The 15498-nt window shown below is 37.2% G+C and overlaps 2 protein-coding genes across 2 annotated transcripts in view; both read right to left on the bottom strand.

Moving 5' to 3' along the window:
• LOC132794308 (uncharacterized) overlaps window positions 1-15498 on the bottom strand; it is a 35970-nt gene that overhangs the window by 13348 nt on the left and 7124 nt on the right. Inside the window, exon 2 of the mRNA XM_060804666.1 lies at window positions 7515-7710. Coding sequence (XP_060660649.1) covers window positions 7515-7710 — 196 coding nt within the window. The remainder of the gene's footprint in view (window positions 1-7514; window positions 7711-15498) is intronic.
• LOC132794311 (uncharacterized) lies at window positions 6050-7494 on the bottom strand. The gene has a single exon (XM_060804670.1). It carries the CDS (start codon window positions 7379-7381, stop codon window positions 6590-6592), a length of 792 nt encoding a protein of 263 aa, XP_060660653.1. The 5' UTR covers window positions 7382-7494; the 3' UTR covers window positions 6050-6589.

The following is a 15498-nucleotide window of genomic DNA, read 5'->3' as shown; positions in this document are numbered from 1 at the left end:
CCTATGGGTAGCGGGTATAATAATGCTGGTCAAAACGAGTTGGAATCGCTAAAGAAAACAAAAAAAGAAGTAGTAAAAAATGCCGCAGCACAATTGCAATTGATAATAATTCGTTAAGTAATTGTCGGTGTGGATTCGTTTGATTTTCGTTTATTAATTTTAATTGCATTAGCCGACAAATGGTAAATGGCAAAAAACAGCAAACAGCGAACAACAAATAGCAAATAGCAAAACAGCAATTGGCAATTGGTAATAGGCATTCGGTAAATAGACACTCGCAAATGGGGAGTTGCCAGAGACAACGCCTTACGGCTGTTTTACCAGCTCTCCGATTAAGTGCACAATGCACAAAAAATACAAACACAAAAATAAAACAAAGTCGAAAAGCAAACACATAAAGTGGTCTCTCTTTCTATCTCTCTCTGTCTCTCTTTCTCTATAAACTTTAGCTGGCTTTAACTCTATTAAATCGACACTCGAAAGAACTGCAATTAAAATGCAGTGAAACTTTCGCTTTGAGTGTTTGTTCGTAATGCGCTTTTCAATTACTTGACAATGAAAGCTCTTTAGTTTGTTTATAAAACAGATAAGCTGTTTTTCTCAAGAACAATATTTGTTTCACTCTTCTCTTATCCTTTTTGCAGCTCTCTCTCCCTCGCAATTTATCTATCTGTTTGGCTTAAGCACTTTCAGTGGAATTATATATTTAAAGTGCTCAAACAATTAGCAAGTCATTATAGATGATATCAATTTTAATTATACAGAATTTTATTGACACCATTTTAAGTAAGTTTAAGTAAGTCATCACAAATAGTTTCATATTTTTATATATGAAATATGTTCAATTATACTGCAAATAATATTTTTTCTTTTCAATATATGTAATTCTTAGGCGATTCCACCAGAAAATTACATATATATTCTTGCATATTTTATTTACTTCTCATATAAATTTGCCTCTAATACCAAAATTAAAAACTTGCATAATTTAATCAGCTATCTTTATTCTTGTATTTTAAATAACTTTTTTTTTTTAATATTTTGATACTTACTTCAATTATCATTCAATTTCTATTTTAATTATAACTTTTCCTGTGAAATTTATAGAACTTGTTTTGGTTCTTATTTCATTAATTTCTTTACTTATCTCTTTTTAAAAAATGTAATTCGATTTCCATATTAATAGTTATTTTTTTCTTATTCCTTTTCCTCTAATTCCTAAAGCACCAACTAATTAAATTTAGTTCTCTTATTTTCTTTTATCTTTAGCCTCTAATTCCTAAAACCAAAACTATTAAAATTTGATCATCTGCTTTTCCTTCATCCTATTTAAATATATTCCCATAACTTTCATTATCTCTATAGGGTATCTCTTAGTTTATCTACCACATCGATGTGAGTGCCTGATGAATTGTTTGTTATATTGTTTTGGTTGGTTTTCGCTTTTGGCAAATTGGTTTGAAAACGTGACGATAAAATGATAAAGTAATTATGAATACATGACACACCGACTCGACTTGGCATTAACATTTGCTACATTTGTTAGCAAATGATTATTGTTGTGGTCTCGGTTATTGTTCTGGTGCTGTTGACACTTGTTAATTTTGAATGGGTTTCTTTTTATATACAAGTATATTTTATATTGTAGCTAACGGTGTTTCTTTAAGTTATTCTTAACTTTATTCGCTTTGGAATGAAACTAAACTGGTTGCCTGCGTTGTCTGTCAACAGCACTTAATGGAATTTAGCAGCGATCTTCATGGTGGCTTTGCCTCAAGGCAAACCTCTGGGAGGAAAACACCTTGCCGCAGTTTTTCGATGCCGTTTGCTGTTCGACATTTACATAAGTTGCCGCCCACATCGCCAGACACGGCTATCGCTGCGGACAGCTTCAAGTGACTATCGATATCTCTTTTCGGAGTTTTTTTTTTTGGTTTTGTGTGGAAGACATGTAGAGCAACAGCAGCAGCAATCGAAGGAGCTGCAAGCTGCAAGCTGGAAGCTGCATGTTGGGAGTTTGCAGCAGACGGTTGCTGTTGCTGTTGCGAGTTGCCCGTTGTCGTCGTTGTTGCGCTCAAAAAATGTCTAGCGGCAAACGACAATCACGATTTTGTGTCTGAAATGTTTTTTGCGCGTTTTCAATTTCCACTTTTTTTTGTTGTTGTTGCTCTTGCTGTTGTTGTTGTTGTTGGGGCAAGGGGAAAAGGCCACGCAGCAGCGCCCCATAAAGGCAATGATACGCCTGTCCAGCCAATATGCATACCTCCAATTTTATTTTTCTGTATTTTTGTAGAGTGCACAATATGTTTCTCCTTTATTTTCGGTTTTTATGTTAGTTTGGGAAAAACGTTGCAAGGCGACGCTAATTGTTTCCGTCGGTTAATAAAAATATTTCAGGCCAGTTACAAATTGAAAACAAGGCTGCTGCTGTTGTTGCTCAGACTGTTTATGCAACGCTTTAGTTTCCAGCACGACAACAACAACAACAAAGAAAAAAACCACCAAAACAGCAGCAACAGCAGCAGCCCAACGATGCTGGCTGGCAAATAAGGAGCAAACACGACGTCGAAGTCGATGTCGACAATGATGGCCAAACTGCAAAGAGCCAAAAAGAGGCCCACAAAATATACTCTTGGCGACACTTTTTCGCCTGCCAAATCTCTTGCCAAAATAAAATCGGGCTGTGTGTTAAAGGTCAATGAGTTTTTGTGGGGTTGCAGGGCACTGGACCTGAACCTGGAACTGTCTCTCTGCCTGTCTGTCGAATATTCATAGTTGCCAAAAGCAAAAAGAGAAGAAACACAGCTCCTTTTATTGTTTGGCCCGTTGTGCAATAATCCCAATTGCAAACGCGAGCAATTTCATAGACATTTCAGCTTATGTGGAGAGTCAATAACTTCACACAGATGTCCGATACTGTCAACATCGACTCGTATAACGTGCCCCCAATGTCGCCCTCTGGCTTCATTTATTTTTCTTTCTCTTTCCTCCTTTGCCTTTTGTGAAAGCGCGTTAAAGCCTTGTCAACTAAATGACAACGCCTATTCAATAAGGGGCAAATGCATTGCAGCTAAATGTGGGCTAAGCTGCGTAAACAATTGCTAAAGGCCGTGTTTAACTAGCAAACTTTAACTATTTGCCATAAGGTGGCAACGCTGTCAATTTATTCTCGTTACATCAGCGAGACGATAAAGTAAACTTTAGGGTAAAGATTATCTGTGATGCATTATAAAGCAAATGCTAGCTTAAATTAATGTGTAGCGAAGAAAAATGTGTGCAAAAGTGAAAAAAGATAAATGTATAATAAATATCTATGAAATATTAAATAAAAGTGAGAAAACCTAAAGAAAGAATTTCGAATAATAAAAACTAAATGATATTTGAACTGAGAAAACCTAAAAAGGCTTTCAAAGATTGAAAACTAAATAGTATTTGAATTGTGAAAACTAAAAGAAAGCATTTTGCATACACAGGAAATGCTGTACTTCAAATTAAAATTAGCAGCAAAAAAAAAACCGAAATACAAAAATAAATTGACAAAAAATATAAATGGAATTGACAATAAAAACATGCATCACATTTGTAAATATAATATGTATGAAATTCTTTTCATAGTTTTTATGAATTCCCTAAAACTTCAATTAAAAATTCATCATCGCTTAAAATATTAACAAATAAAACCCAGCTACGATTGCATTTTTAAGAACTGGTAGCAAATACAGAATGTGAATAAAATAATAAATATTTAATGTAAAATGAGTTACATGTCTAAAAGTAACTAAAATCAGCAACAAAAGTTACTTCAACATTTTGAATATTAACAATTGTAAAGAAGCTTTTGCTGCACTTCTAAATTGTTCTTCTTAAAACTGTCATCGGAGTGGCAACACTGCGCACTAATGTTTAGGAATTGTAATAAGGAAACTGAAATTCTTCTCAGCATAGAGGAAATTGCACTTAACTGCACTTTGTAGCCTAGATTTTAATGCCAAGTTAATTAATCAAATTCGCATTTGATTAATGCAACAATTTGTCAAGGTGGCAACGCTGTTTGTTGAGCTTTGCTTTGCATTTGACTTGCAAATGGAATAACTGTTGCTGCAATTACAGATATATGAAGATAATTAAACGAATTGGACACATGGAAAACGACGACAACAACAACAACGACGCTGCTGGAAAGTCTGTCATGCACATGAGAAAATTGGAAAACTTATTGTGTGAAATTGTTGGCTGGGCAATTTGTAAGTTTGTACTCGTAAGAGAGACAATGGCGCGAACTTTAAAGAGTTGCAGAGAAGTTGGCGAGTTGCGGGCGAGAACACTTTCCCGTGATGTCTGTCGAATGGCAAAGCTCTGAGGCGTAACCACTTAAAAATAAGTCCAAGCCCAGGTTGAGGCTGAGGCTGAAGCTGAGGCTGAAGACGAGACCCAAGTTGACCTCATTAAAGGCAGTCAACGGCGGCGGCAATCAGCGGATAGTTATAGCAAAAGAGTCAGAGTCAGAGTCGGGAAGAGAACAACGAGAACAATAAAATTACAATAATCGCTTTGGCAACGCCAGCGATGTGGAGAACACTTTTCGAGCTGAAAGTTGAAGGCGGCACATGGACACACATATTCATATACATTTTTTGGGGTGTTCAAGCGAGCATGATGATGATGATGACTGTGATAGTGATTATGAACTTGCAGAAGGTCCGTTGACAATGACGCGTTGATATGCCAACGATAACTTTGAAAAAAGTTTACCTTTAACATGCACTTTTGTGGCGAATCTTTTCTGTTCGTTCTTTCTCTGCTTTGCTCTGGTTACGCTTTGGCGAATTCTTTAACGATGAGTTTGTTAACCTTCGCACTTGGCCTGTCAGCGTGAAATTGACTCGAAAAGCCACTTACAGAGAATCAGGGAATCGACGCTAACGGTATTCTCAACGAAAGAATTAAATGGCATTAGGAGCGCGCGTTTTGCCATTTTTTTGGGGCAAATATGTGACTGCAAAGCACGAGTGTGGGAAACGAAGCGAGGCAACAACTCGGTTTGTTGCCAGCCATTTGTTTAGTTAATGGCATAAATATTAAACTGCGATTACAGACAGACAGACAGCCGATCAACAGTAATAACAACAACAACAATAGCTCGATGGCTCTTTGGCCACTGTCATGGCCACATTTCACTTTCAACGGGGCAACATCTCAACGAGAAATCGTGATGAAATTGATTTGCGGCTCAACTCTTAACGTTTTTTTTTTCTTTCTGTTTCTTCGCCATCATAGCTACTGACAGCTGTAAGGAGAGGAGCGGAGCAGAGGGGAAGGGGAAGTCTCCTGCATAATTTTCTCACTTTCCAGCTATTTTGCATTTTGCTATCAACTATCAAATGTTCATTTGTCTGCTGCTGCTGTTTTGTTTTGATTTTTTTTTCTACTAGTATTTTGATACTTCACTGTCAAATTGGCAATGTCTTCCCCCCTCGACTCTTCGCTTACTCCTAGTCTTTTGCAATTGCCACTTTAACACGAAATTGAATTTAATTTCATTTTGTAGTTGTGCTTTGAGTTGTTTTGCTGCCTTGTTTCGTAGCTGCTTTGTTTCATTTGGCATGTTTGATGTCTAATTGAGCGAGAAATTGCCGTTGATTGATTGTTTTGCATGCAATTTGTTATTGTTGCAGTTCCACTGTCAGGGCAACATTGATCAACTTTGGATAAATTTCAACACACATAAAACAAAGCTGCCAAAAATCAAAAGACTTGGCAAAAATGTTGCCAACGAAATGTTGCTAGCAACAAATGTTGCACTGCTTTACATTACAATGTAGTGTGCACTGTTTGAACTGCTTGCCGCACTGCTTGGCAGCTTGTTTACGAATGGAATTGTCATGTTTATGGTAATTAAGAGCTAATGGGTTCTACGCCATTGCAAGCGTTAATTAACAACATGGAAAATTCTGCAACGAAACTTCACTGCCAACAAAGTATCTCTATGTGTGAGTGTTGTTGCTTGTTTGCTTGTGTGTGCGAAAAACTGATGCTGCTGCTGCAAATCTCTGCTGGCAATATATATTTCCTCAATTGCAATTTACAAAGATAAACCGCCAGCCGGAGGCACTCAGCAAGTTGGGCGCCCCCTTGAGGCTGCCAAATCGCAACTTATTAATTTCCAAACGGGTTCGCCAAAGGCCGCCAATGAACTGAACTGAACTGAACCAGCAACAACCAGGCAAGTCGAACGTTGTCGATGGCGATGCCGACGCCGATCTTTGGCTGCTCGGCCATTTATCAATTCATGAGCTTGGCATCGATGAGGCCTGGTAGCCATGGTTAGCCATGGCGACAAGGTTCAGGCAGCGGCAGCCCATAAACCAGCGTTCAACGTTCCGCAAAGTGTGAAAAAAGCGCCAAATGCGACTTGTGCGCAGAGAGAAGAGAAGAGAGATATTGGGACGAAGACAGTGTCGCATTAGGCGTGCAGGTGTCCATTTAATTGACAGCTAACGAGGCACAACGGACCTGGCCATCAAAAAGTGATTAAGTGCAGTCAGCCAGCCAAAAGGCCTTAAAAGGGGCTGCTGTTACCTTGATCTGTTCAATAATCGCAAATAGTTTGCCAGGATATCTGCTGTCGATAGCATCTAATGTCACTCGGCTGAGACTGTGAACTGAGATCTTCCCGCTCCCCGTGGGATGCAAATAATGCATCCATAATCCAATCGCAACGTGCTGTGGAACGTTTTATGTTCTGCAACTCGAGATGTATGTCCAGCAGATCCTCCTGTAAGTCTAAGCTGCTGAGACTTCTCGCTGAGCTGCTGCTTTGTAGATCAGCCACTTGCTTCATTTGCTCTTCAGTTGCTTCCTTTTCGGTTGCACTTTCTTCCCCAAATTCCCTTTCCTCCCTTAGCTGTCTTTCCTGTTCGTAAAGCGCATCCGTAAAGGGCGTTCTCAATTCATTCTTCTGACTACTCAATCCAGTCAACATAGATCTCAAAGGTTTAAGCTTTTCATCCGGCTCACATTCCGGCACCATCATCGACATTGGGGATGGAAAACGTTGGCAACTGCCTCGCAACTCATCCAGCTGCAGCTCCGCTTCCAGGCTGTTCTGCTCCAAGGCAAGTATTCGCCAAATGGAGACACCAATCGCTGCCTGACCGTGCTTCACATTGAACTCACGCTGCACTTCGTACATCAGCCAACGCAGCTCGCAAAGATTCTGCCACCGCTTGAACTTGGCCATGCGCAACTCCTGTGCTCGTTCCCTCTCTTCCACCAGCTGAAGACGACAGTTGAGCTCTTCGGGAGATAGTTCTTGTATCTCGTCGGGTCTCAGAGAGAGACGATGCGTCCAGTAGAGTATTTTTGACTTTTCATACAACATTGCAACATACTCTCACTCTTTGTTCTATGCACTCAATTAAAAATCTCTTTCACTTTAAACTAAATTTGCACATTTCATTTTCCCAAACATTGACTAAAACTTATGGCTACTAAGATCATTTTTCTGTACTTACCCACAGAACTAATGATGTAGGTGGCTGGTGGCTTGAGAACGCTCCGCGCAAACGCGCCACGCAACACTTCGAGAGCGCAGGGCTCGGCGGTGACCAGCAGCATTCCAGGCGCCACATGTCCGGCATATTTGAGCGCACGTGTTGCCGCCGTCAGTGGGGCATTCCACCAGCATTGCGCGTTGGCCGCCAGGAAGTTCTGCAAAAAACACGATTGGAGGAAACGTGTTAAAAGTCGCGCAATTTAACGCAATGAAAGCCGGAAAGAAAAGCGAGAGAGAAAGAGCAACAGCGAGAGAAAAGCTAAACAAGTCAGAAACGAGAAACAGTTTCAAATCGATTTCTGTACTCGGTACTTTGATTTGATAACGGAGTATGATAGGTTTGTGATCATTTCAAGAGTATATAAGGGGAGAGTATAAGAAGAATGAACAGTGAGAGAGTAAAGCTAAACAAGTCAGAAGAAAGTTAGACTTTAGTAGCTAGCTTTAGTAGTTTGATAGGACTGTGGAAATTTCAAGTATTTGGTAAAGGGAAAAGAGGAAGAATAAAAGACTGAGCAAAACTAAACAAATAAACAACGAGGAACAGTTTTGAATCGATTTTTGTACTCGGTACTTTGATATGATAACGGAGTATGATAGGTTTATGATCATTTGAAATGTATGTAAGGGGAGGAAAAAAGAACACCGAAAGCTCAACGAGTCAGAAGAAAGTCAGACTTTAGTAGCTAAAAGAGTTTGATAGGACTATGGAAATTTCAAGTATATATTTGTTAAAGGGAAAAGAGGAAGAATAAAAGTAAACAAATCAGCAACGAGGAACAGTTTTGAATCGATTTTTGTTCTCAGCATTATATTAGCTTCAAAAGTATGACAGGATTGTGGGAATTTCAAGTATTTGTTATAGGGAAAAGAAGAAATAAAAGCTAGAGATTAAAACTTAACAACTCAGAAACGGAGAAAAGTTGAACATTATTCTTGTACTCGGTACTTTGATATACTTAAAGAGTATGTTAGGTTTGTGAGAATTTGAAAAAAGAAGGAAGAAAAGACAGAGAGTAAAGCTTAAGAAAAACATGACATATTACAAAATGATTGTACTCTGTACTTTAAAGAGTGTGATAGTTCAAAGATATTTGATACTATATTTGATTATCTGTTTGTATTATCATTAAACTTCGATGTGTCTTAAATCTTAGGAAACAAAAAATAAATTATATGAGAAAAAATTCAAAATACAATATATTCATATGTGTCCGCATGTTTTCAAACATATTTTTGATTATTCAATATTCCTATTTTAAATATTTATTAAAAATCAAATTATTTTATATGACAAAACTTTGATTTTATTCCTTTGTTTACCAATTGATTTTGTATAGTATTATCAGCTATCTATACTCTTACTATATTTATTTGTTACAGCTATCTCTAAGTCGATCACAGTTTTAGTTGCTGTTTCTATAGCAGTTCCTGACAACTTTCATTTGATTTCAGTTTTATAGAATACAATTATATGAGTTTCACCTGATTGACTATAAAAATTAATTACCGGATGGCTGCTTGGGAATTACAAGATTCTCTAGAGTATGCTTCATATTCATTAATTTAATTGAAACTGTCACTGCCAATAAAATATTTGTTAATATCAGAGATAGCCAAACAAGTTGAGTCAGCTGACCAAAGAGAATTTCAAGCTGTTGTTGACAAAGGAATATCTCGAGACTTAGATGAAATATAAAGTTTATGTTAAATGGAATCATCCAAACAAAATCGAGAATAATGCTGTTTGATTATGTCCAAAATAAGAACTGAAACATTGAATATAACAATTTAATAATACATTGTAACATTTTACTTCAAGTAAGTTTTAATTTCAGCTTGAAAACCTTAGACGCTCTGGTGCAGTAAAATAATAATAATAATTTGGAATTTTTGCTGAATTATCAAAATTAAATTCTAAATAAAACTTCTTTATGTCATGTTCTAAATAGCTACAGCAAAAATTAAACATTTTCAGCATAATTTATAAATTTAAATTTTAATAGATGATTCATTTGAGAGCTGAGTTTTCAGCAATTTTCCAATTAATGCATCAACAATGCAGAAAATATAAGAACACAATATATTTATCAATTTTACCATCGTAATCTTTAAGATTATAGTGCTAAAAATTGAAAACAAATTTATAAAAATTTGGATAATTCATTCATTTGAGAGTTGTCTGAAAGAAGCTAAAAACTCTGCTGTAATTTTTCAATCAATGCATCAGTCTGAATTGATTTTGCAGAATTTGAATTGAACAATTTAGTTTTGAATGGCATCAAGAAAGAGTCTGAAAGGAATCAGTTGTTTGTTGGCACAGAGTTGAGAGTAGCAGTTGATCTAATTGACAAATTGCAGTGCTGCAAGTGGCATAATTGAGTTAGGCCGCCCCTGTTGCAACTTGCAACTGCTGCTGCTGTTGCTGCCACTTCAGTTGTGGCTGCTTAAAGAGTTATCCATCTGTGGGCGTAGCGTGTATATAGCCCAAACCAGTTGGCAGTCGTCAATTAGCTAAGCGGATCGCAGCACGCCCCTGAACAACAACAACTACAAAGGCAACTGCAACACATATTTGCTGTTGTTGAGGAGGCGCCACAAAGTCGCTGCATCATTGCCTCAATTGATGCATTGTTGTTGCTGTTGTTGTTGTTGTCGTGAATGAAATGCCAAATCCTCAACACGTTCTGGCCCATATAACTCCAAGCACAGCGTTTATTTATGTATTTCTTTAGAGTTTTGCCAACATTTTTTTTCTTTTCGCCTTTTTGTGTCTGCTCTGTTCCCAACACTTTTTCAAAACTTTTGTCCGCGGGCAACAAATAAATGTCCAATTTGTGCGGTGACAGGAACACTTGAGGCACGTTTCTGATGTAAACATGGGCCCAGGGATCTCAGGCTAAAAGTCACACACAAAAACTCTCAATATATAAAGCCAGCCAAGGAATGTAGATGCAGCTGGGAAGGAGGAGGAAAGGTCTTAGGAAATGCAAGTTTAAAGTGCAGTCAAAGGTTTTATTTGCAAGTTTCTCTTTAGTTTCACTCAAAATAAAAAGAAAAACAAAAAAAAGTAAAGAGTGCCTTTTCCGTAGCTTTTATAGTTTCACGCTAATGAACATCACCCAGATTTTGGGTCGCTTTTTATTTTGGTTTTGGTTTTCGTTTTGTTTTTGCTTTTGTGGTCTCAGCGATTTGACCTTTTCGATGCCATTTCTCGATGTGGTCACTCCTTGGCTTTTTTAATGTCGCCAGCACGTCGACTCCGAGTCTCTCTGTGTCTAGTGTCTAGAGTTATACAATGCAGATGTCAGTTGGGGGGAGTTGGACTCGAGTTGGAGGCTCGACTAATGCATGAGATGGCGCAAAAATTAACTCGTCATTGCCTGATGAACCCGTCAGAGGAGAGCTTTAAAGTCATCTGCCCATAAAAAGTGGGCGTGTTCGGCTGTCACGCGCCGACATCAGATGACAACGTCCAAGCCAAGCATTATCTGCATTATCTATGCAATCATAAAACCATAAAAAAAAACATGCTCTGGGCACCGACAAAACTCTCCTCCACAATTTTCTGCTGCATCATCTGATGGCATCCCAAAAACCAAAACAACAACAACAAAAATGAAAAGCGAAAAAAATATGTGTTTATGGCTTCTTCGATTTTCGTGCCGGCTTTCGGAAGTAATGCAAAACTTTTAATAATCGAATTAAATGTGTTTGGCTACGAAAGTCATTTGACAGACGACTGATGTTTTTTGTTTTTTTTGTGGCTGCCACAAACGGTGGCGCTTTCATATTGGACTTTTACTTAATGCCTCGCAGCCGAAAACTCCCACCAACGAAAAAAAAAGAAGACAACGACGATGAAAAATGTGTACAAAACATTTAAAGACTGTTTGCGGTGGCTTTAAATAGACAAAACTATCACCAAGCGTCTCCGTCTCGACTCGAGTTGGTCCAAGTTGTAAGTTGACTGACACTGTGTGGCGACTCAAGGGGAATCTTTCACTCTGTGTCTGTCTCTGAGAGATAATAACAATTTACAAACACAAATGTGTAGGCATTGTGGCAAGCAGCAAGCAGCAAACAGCAAACAGCAAGCTGCCATGGAGCTTAATAGAGTTATGATGAAGAGAGTATAATAATCCTTGACCTTACCACGAACAAACATCAACTTGCAGCAGCCACTTAAAAAGCAACAACAACAACAACTACTACTATAAAAAAAGAAGAAACAAACGCTTGCTGTGTGTGGTTTTATTGAAGATTCCTTCGTGGAGCGGTTTCTACTTTTAGTTTTCCGTTTTAATTTTTGCAAGCAGCAAAACTATAAAGTTGCCGCTTTTATGAAATAGTTAAAAAAGACTGAAGTAAAGTATGAGTATATGAAAATACACAGAGAGAAAAGCGGCAGACTTTGTGCAAAAAGTCGTATATTATATTTACGAAAAATAACGAAATATTCGTAAACAAACAGGAAATCTATATGTGCACTAAAAGTTGTTAATTGAAATATTTCATTGCTTGTACACTTTGAGTATTATTGTAGAAATATATTACTAAAATATTTTTATGCTCGTTACCCATAGAGTAGAAGGGTATTATAACAAACAGAAGAAAGTATGTCCTACCCTATATAGTATATATATTCTTGATCTGTGCCTTGGCGCTGTTGATCGTTAAAGACATGTCCGTTTGTCCGTCTGTCTGTATGGGCTTAGTTTCGTTGGCTGACCAGATTGCGGACTAAAAAGTTGTTATTTAAGTAGTTCATTATTTCCACACTTTAAAGATTAACATAGAAATATATGGTGGAAAGATGTTCAACAAATTTTGAGAACAGGAAATATATTTAAGCAATAAAAGTTGGTAATTTAAGTAATTCTTTATTTCTACACTTTAGGTTAGTTTTATTCCGAAATAAATTCTTGAAATATTTTTCATATTTTCTATAAACATGAAATCTATTTGCGTAACTAAATTTGTTAATTTAAATAGTTTATTATACACCCACTTTAGAGTTTTTAATACTCAAAGTTGTTTCATATTTTAATCAAACAGAATATACATTTTTACTATAAAATTTTGTGTAAGTTGTTCTTAACTTTAGTACTAATACAGAAATGTATTATGTACAGGAATTTCCTATATTTTTTCGAATCAAATTTTGCTATTATATTATGTATTTAATTTCCCTTCTTTGAGGTTTGCCCAATAAAATTTGTTGTAAGAAGTTCACTATTTCAACACTTTGAGGATTAATACAGAAAAGTCTGCATTGACTTGCTTAACGATTGCCAATAAAGATTTTGACGCAGAAGTCTCCTTCAATACATTAAAGTCGTATTACTATTCACAGCTATATTAATAATAATAGGCCAATTAAATATGTCGAAATATTAAGCGAATCAATGAACAATGAAACAATGCAAATTGCAAAGACAACCCAAGTATTTAGAGTCTTTAAAATATCGTTGTACGTAAGCGAATAATAAATCTTTTGGCAGGCAACATCATTAGTTCAATACTGAGTATAACAATAACCATAATTATTTAAATGACTTAAATGAGTGTTTTTTTTTTTTTTTTTTTTGCAAAGTTTTTCCAGCCTGAAATTACAATTACAAAATGTGCTCATTCCCAAGACTAAAGTCCGTGGGCTTCTTCTTTCTATGCGACTATCTAAGGGCGTCATCATTGTTTATATGTCTGCTACTCCAAGTGGTGGTCAATGCTTGTCGTTGTCTGTTTTCTGCTAAAATGAAACTACTCAACTCGAGTCGAGTCGCAAGCGGCTGCTTGCATAAATATGTTCGCCACAATTCCAATCAATGCTTCAACTGATAAGCGCACAAATTGCATAGCCACAAAGCAACGCCCAGTTGGAAGCAGTAGAAGGAAGGAGAATTGAGTAATCCACCCCTGACTTGGTCAGGGGTTGGGAAAGGGAATGGGATTCTTGACAGCGTCTTCAGCAATTTGCACTGCACTTAAAGTGCCACATCGACATCGAATTGGTCAGTCGGGCGTAGCTTTGGGAATGCCTTAGGCATTGACTGTGGTGAGGGTTGTTGTAATCCAGATCAGGAATTGGGATGGAGTTCATTGAACCAGTGTCCTGCACATGGCCGATTTGTTTTATTAGTTTTTGTGTCGAGGCTTAAGTCATGTTTGTATTTGCCAAAACAAATTGCACTGGCAGCTGGCAAATGGCATAAAAACAGGACACAGGACACACATAAAACTGCATCTGACAGTGCACAACGACGTATCTTCTTGGCAACCCTTTTTTGCAATTAATAACAAATATCAACTCGACTCGATGCCATTCTCATTCTCATTTCAATTCAATTCGTTTCAACTTCAACTTAAGTCTTTAAGCTGCAACTTCCCCCCAAAACCCTTTCCAGAGAGAGAGAGAGCTGTCAGAGCTCGTCCACAAAACTTTTTCGTATTGCAAAACTTTTGGCAAATAAAACGAGAAACTGCACAAAATAAATACCCACCTATATATATACATATATAGAGAAGAAGTTATATAGAGTTTTACGACAGATATCAGCTGCTAAAAATCAGCAGCGCCTCAATTTAAAACCGAAGCGTGAAAAGTCTATTAGGTTGCGAGCTGTAGAAGTTCGAGCAACAACAACACTGTGGGAACAATAAAGTCTGTTGCAGTCAGCTCCAATTTCAACCGAGTTGCCCACACTCCCCCCGCTCCCTCTGCTCTGCTGCCTCTGTCTCTGTCTCGTTACCTAGCCGGATCTCATTGGAGCTGCCAACTCTTGGCACCTGTTCAGTTGTGTTCTGACGCTGCTTTTGAATTTGATTTGTTGACGTTGTCGTTGTTTTGTGTAGCAATTGCAATACCCTATAGAATAGCATAGAGAAGCATATTTGCTGGCATAATATAAATCACAATAATGCACAATAAGAAAATTATACTTAAGTATGCTCGACTGTGGTATCCACCTGCTACTTATTTTGAAAAAAAGCAAGAGAGTGCGTTTTTATTCTTAAAATATACCAAATAATATACCGCAAAAATTCTAGAATAACCTAAGACCATATTCAGTATATTTATAAAGTGATACATACGAAATATACAATTTCGATTAAAATATACCAAATTGTCATACCACATATACCATTAAGGTCAAAGTATACCAAATTGTCATACCACATATACCATTAAGGTCAAAATATACCAAATTGTCATACCACATATACCATTAAAGTCAAAATACACCGAATTATCTGCCAAAGCAGCTAAGAGTCCAATGCGTAATTTGCCATACAAAAGTTTTTCTTTAATAACTTCAACAATTTTTATCTAATTACAACCAAATATAGTACCAAATGTACCATTGACGACAAAATATACTTAATTGTCATCCAAATATACCATTAACGTCAAAATATACCAAATTATATTTCTTATTTGCGAGTCCACCTTCAAGATTACACTTGTTATTCGATTTGCGGAGGCGAAAATGGGCGTGGCAAAAATTTGAAACGTAAAAAGTGCTATCGATAGAAAATTATATCTTATAGTCTCTGAGATCTATGTGATCATACAGACGGACGGACAGACAGACGGACCTGGTTATATCGTATCTGATGTTGACTCTGGTCAAGAATATATATACTTTATTCTGCCTTTTTTCTGCCAACACAGTTATAATACCCTAGGGGATATAAAAAGTATCTGCTCGTCGTGCAAAAGTATCTCAGAGTCGGAGCCCTTGTTGTAATTGCTGTTATTGTTTGCCGCTGGCTTTTGTATTTTGGCGTTGATGCGCAGCTGGCAGTTGCTGAAAAGTCTGGTCTGTCGCTTTTAGCAGTTAGTTAAATAGCTGCTGTATCTATACCTGCAAAATGTATCTGCAGTTGTTAGCACGCAACTTCTATGGCTGTCATTCAATCAATCCGGCAATCATGCAATG

Source organism: Drosophila nasuta, chromosome 3 (assembly GCF_023558535.2).
Source record: "Drosophila nasuta strain 15112-1781.00 chromosome 3, ASM2355853v1, whole genome shotgun sequence".
NCBI lineage: Eukaryota > Metazoa > Arthropoda > Insecta > Diptera > Drosophilidae > Drosophila > Drosophila nasuta.
This window is presented reverse-complemented; position numbering and strand designations above follow the sequence as displayed.